We start from the raw sequence: 4,907 nt of genomic DNA, 5'->3' as shown, positions 1-4,907 counted from the left end.
GAATAGTAAGATGTTCTGGCTTTGCGGAGGGCTTTCTTATAAAGCAACAAACAATTTATCCAAATAATGATCTTCTAAATTTGTGAAACGCCATTTCGTCTCCAGCTTACGAGTTATCTACTTTAGGCTACGTGTTTGAGAATTATACCACGGCGTCAAATACTTCTCATTTGAGGCTCTATTATTCACAGGAGCTACAGTACCCAGTGTCATACATAGTGAGGAGGCAAAATTATTAACAAGATAATCTACATCTGTTGGAGTAGTGTTCAGATAGCTGCTCTGCTCTGTGTTGGTACAGGGCATTGGAGATGATAACACCGGATGGATTATATTATTAAACTTAGTTATAGCACTTTCAGAAAGGCATCTACTGTGATGAAGTCTACTCCGCACTGCTGTGTAAACAATTATTGTAAATTTAAACGTAATCAGGAAATGATCAGACAAGAGAGGGTTTTCAGGAAACACTGTAAAATGTTCAGTTTCTATGCCATATGTTAACACAAGATCTAGAGTGTGGTTAAAGTGGTGGGTGGGTTCTTCTACATTTTGAGAGAAGCCAACTGAGTCTGATAACAGATTAAATGCTGTGTTGAGGCAGTCATTTTTAGCATCTACATGGATGTTAAAATCACCCACAATAATTATTTTATCTGAGCTAAGCACTAAATCAGATAAAAAGTCTGAGAAATAAGACAGAAACTCTGTGTAAGGCCCAGGTGGACGATAGATGATCACAAATAAGACTGGTTTTTGAGTTTTACAGCTAGGGTAGATAAGGCTATGCATCAAGCTTTCAAATTAATTAAAAGTCAGTCTGGGTCTTTGGTTGATTGATAGGCTGGTGTGAAAAATTGCTGCTACACCACCCCCTCGGCCTGGTCTTCGAGGTTTCTGATAGTTAGAATGATTTGGGGGTGTTGATTCATTTAATCTAACACAATCATCCTGCTGTAACGAGGTTTCTGTCATGGTTGGCTGTGTGGCAGGCAAGCAGAAGTGGTGGACCCAAAATTGCAGGACTCTTGGAGATGGGAATAAACTGAAAACGTAGCTTTATTGCTGGAGGAATGATTCACGAAATAAAACTTACAAAAACAAAACTCTAAACCGAGGTGCTGGAGGACAGGACATTACAAACACACAGCAAGTTGAGGGTATGACGCGACACTGACACAGAGAAACACAGGGCTTAAATATACAGATGGCAGTAATCAAGGGATGAGAGACAGGAGGGAAACACACCGGTGAGAAATCACAGCTGACGAGACAGGGGAAACGTAAACGGAGCACACTCACATACGACACAGACCTTCACAATAAAACAGGAAACTCAGACACATGGAACCAGACAAGACATTGAACTAAACAGACAGATTCACAAACAGACGGGGTGACACCATAGACAGACAGATACAGACGCAGACCGAATATAACACGTAGAACTCAAACAATAATAATCATGATAATAAATTGGAAAATGATAATAATAAACTTAAAGCGCTGGGTCACCGACCCAGGACTATGACAGTTTCTGTAAGGCAGAGTAAATCGATTTGCTGATCACTTATTAACTCATGTACTAACAGAGACTTGGAAGAGAGAGGCCTAATGTTTAATAATACACATTTCACTGTTTTAGTCTTTGGTTCAGATGTGGATCCTGTATTGTTCTTTATTTGTGATTTTTTTATGTTTAAGTTATTTTTTGCTGGTTTTTAGTTTGTTTTTGTCTGTTTGGGAGCTGACACAGTCTCTACGGAGATGGGGGTTTTGGGGGAATAACAGGAGGAGAGAAGCTGCAGAGAGAAGTGTAAGACTGCAACTCTGCCTCTGGGTAGTCACATTTTGGGGGGTTTAATAAATTTGGTCAAATTTCTAGAAATGAGAGCTGCTCCATCCAAAGTGGGATGGATGCCACTATCTATGAAGCCTACATCGTTTTTTCGACACCACTCCGACAGACAGCAATTTAAGGAGAACATGTGGCTAAATATGTCACTCCTAGGTCTGATTGGGAAGGGGACCAGAGAAAACTACAGAGACATTGTTTTGGCAAAGTTATACACGGATTCAATGATTTTAGTGACCTTCGATTGATGTAACCGGGTGTCATAACTGCCGACATGAATTATAATTTTACTGAATTTACATTTACCCTTAGCCAGCAGTTTTAAATTTCCCTCAGTGTCGCCTGCTCTGGCCCCTGGAAGACAACTGACTATGATTGCTAGTGTCAGCTTCACATGTCTCAGAACAGAATCGCCAATTACCACAGTTTGATCCCCGGCGGGTGTGTCGCAGAGTGCGGAAAAATGGTTAGACACATGAACAGGTTGGTGATGTACCTGGGGCTTTTGTTTCCTCCTCACCGTCACCTAGCCGTCCCATTCCCCTGTTGCTCGGGGCCTGCCGGGGGACAGCTAGCGGGGCCTGCGCTACCTTCAGCTGCACCGGCTACAGGGGCCTGGCTACCTATGGGTGTATCAAGAGTGCGAAGCCAAGTCTCCAATTCAGTAATCCTACCCTCCAGAGCTGCAAATAGGCTACATTTATTACAGGTATCATTACTGATAAAGGAGGGTGAGGAGTAACTAAACATCTGACACAATGAGCAGGAAAGTGCAGGAGGGACAGGTGAAGAGGCCATGCTGCTAGCGAGTCAGCTATAAGCTAAGCTAAGCTAGCGAAACAGCAAAGACACAGTGAGTGAATACTTTGGCAATAAATTAGGGAGGTTATAAATTAGGTTATCTAAAAGTTTTAATTAAATTGCTATCCAGATAAGCTACTCAAACACACCACGGTGTGTTGGAACAGGAACAGGAAGTGATACTCTACCGCAGAGAGAGTGAACACCAAGTGACAGCGCCATTGCTACATCAGGAAGATGGCTCCAACTGACCGCATGCTCAGTGAATACATCAGGCAGCAGAAACCCAAGAAAGAGGAAGAAGAGCACGAACCATCATGGAAGGATAGGATCCTGCACAGTATGTACCACTGGCAGATAAAGGAGGTGGCTGACAACCAGAAATCCTATCAGTGGCTGGACAAAGCTGGACTGAAAGACAGCACAGAGGCACTAATCATGGCAGCACAGGAACAAGCTCTGACCACAGGATCCATAGAGGCTGGGGTCTATCACACCAGGAAAGACCCCAGGTACAGGCTGTGTAAAGATGCCCCTGAGACAATCTAGCACATAACAGCAGGGTGCAAGATACTAGCAGGCAGGTTATACATGGAACGCCATAACCAAGTGGCCGGCATAGTATACAGAAATATCTGTGCAGAATATGGCCTAGAGGTCCCGAGGTCAAAATGGGAGACGCCCCCCAAGTGTGTTGGAGAATGACCGAGCTAAGATCCTGTGGGACTTCCAGATACAGACGGACAAAATGGTGGTGGCTAACCAAATGGACATAGTGGTGGTAGACATAGTAGTGGTTCTTCAAACAGAAGAAGATGGCGGTAGTGATAGATGTAGCAGTTCCGACTGACAGCAACATCAGGACGAATAAACATGAGACGCTTGAAAAATACCAAGGTCTCAGAGAGGAGCTCAAGAGGATGTGGAGGGTGAAGGTAACAGTATTCCCAGTGGTAATCGGAGCACTAGGTGCGGTGACTCCCAAGCAAGGCGAGTGGCTCCATCAGATCCCAGGAACAACATCGGAGATCTCTGTCCAGAAGAGTGTAGTCCTAGGAGCAGCTAAGATACTTCGCAGGACCCTCAAGCTCCCTCTGGTAGAGGACCCGAGCTTGAAGGATAGACTGCCCGCAGGTGATATATATATATGTATATTTTTTTAACATTTAAAGATGTTATTTCAAGCTCAGTGAAATTCTTCACTTTTTTTTAAATGTGTTCAATTTGCTGTGCCTTCAACAATTAATAAATTAAATTTATGCTGCCATATTTGCGAAAGTTAAAGTTTTGAAATGATCACATAAGGAAAGATGACATATACAGTATTATACTCACTCTTTGTCTAGAAGCTGTTTAACTGTGAGGTATGCCCAAACCCTCTGGATATGGTCATCAGACACTGATCCAGTCGATTCCACACTTTCATTTGGATTAGAGAATATTATTCTTCTATTACTCTGTAATAATTTAAATGCAATGTAATGTCAGTCAACAGGGAAAACGGTTTAAGAAGAGTACTCCTGATGAGTCCTGTGGATTGATTCTTACCGAAATGGCCACAACTTGAGGGGTGAAGGTTTCAATATTATTATCTGTGATCTGTCCGGCCACCACAATCTCAGAACCATTATAATACTGACTGAAGTTAGTCTGGGTTAGATTGGTCCCACCAACATAGATCATTGTCACATCTGTCAGTAGAGGTGTGGCCACCTCTTCATAGAAACCCTGTTGACATACAGTGTGGAAGTGATACAAACCATGCTTTTTTCTTCTTTCAATTCTCGGAGGTTTCAACTCACATAAAAGAAGAGTATCTATAATTTAAATACCTTCAGCTGTAAATCAGCATCAGAGTCTTCATATATCCGCCGTGCCACACCGTTATTTTGCAGCGACATTTTCTCAAGGAAATTAAAATTAACATCAAAACCAAAACCAAGACAGTACAGTGGGAATTTGCCTGCAATAGCCTGTCTTACATTTGACTGGATTTTCTCCAGATTTGTCACCCCTGAAAAGAGACGAGACATACCCAGTTCAGCTCAGAAACAATGTAGTCTCATAATTCATAATAAATCAGGACTTTTAACCACAATAAGCTCATAAAGATCTCAGTTTCATGAAATATTTGTGTACATTTGTTTACAGATGTGTTTTATTACAACCTGAGGTTGGGTCTCCATCTGTGAGAAGTATAAGGATAGATGCTGAACCTTCTCTGTTATGTGCATTCAGCATACGTGCTCCT

The 4,907-nt window shown here is 42.3% G+C and overlaps 1 protein-coding gene across 1 annotated transcript in view; it reads right to left on the bottom strand.

Moving 5' to 3' along the window:
* The window catches only part of LOC102290109 (inter-alpha-trypsin inhibitor heavy chain H3), a 24,060-nt gene that overhangs the window by 8,974 nt on the left and 10,179 nt on the right, over positions 1-4,907 (bottom strand). Inside the window, exons 6-9 of the mRNA XM_042216546.1 lie at positions 4,825-4,905; positions 4,489-4,670; positions 4,205-4,384; positions 3,992-4,113 (exon numbers count right to left, since the gene is read on the bottom strand). Coding sequence (XP_042072480.1) covers positions 3,992-4,113; positions 4,205-4,384; positions 4,489-4,670; positions 4,825-4,905 — 565 coding nt within the window. The remainder of the gene's footprint in view (positions 1-3,991; positions 4,114-4,204; positions 4,385-4,488; positions 4,671-4,824; positions 4,906-4,907) is intronic.

Source organism: Haplochromis burtoni, unplaced genomic scaffold (genome assembly GCF_018398535.1).
Source record: "Haplochromis burtoni strain Fernald_Lab_line unplaced genomic scaffold, NCSU_Asbu1 Contig_1107, whole genome shotgun sequence".
NCBI classification, from domain to species: Eukaryota; Metazoa; Chordata; class Actinopteri; order Cichliformes; family Cichlidae; genus Haplochromis; species Haplochromis burtoni.
The sequence above is the reverse complement of the archived record's forward strand: the minus strand, read 5'-3'. Positions and strand labels throughout refer to the sequence as shown.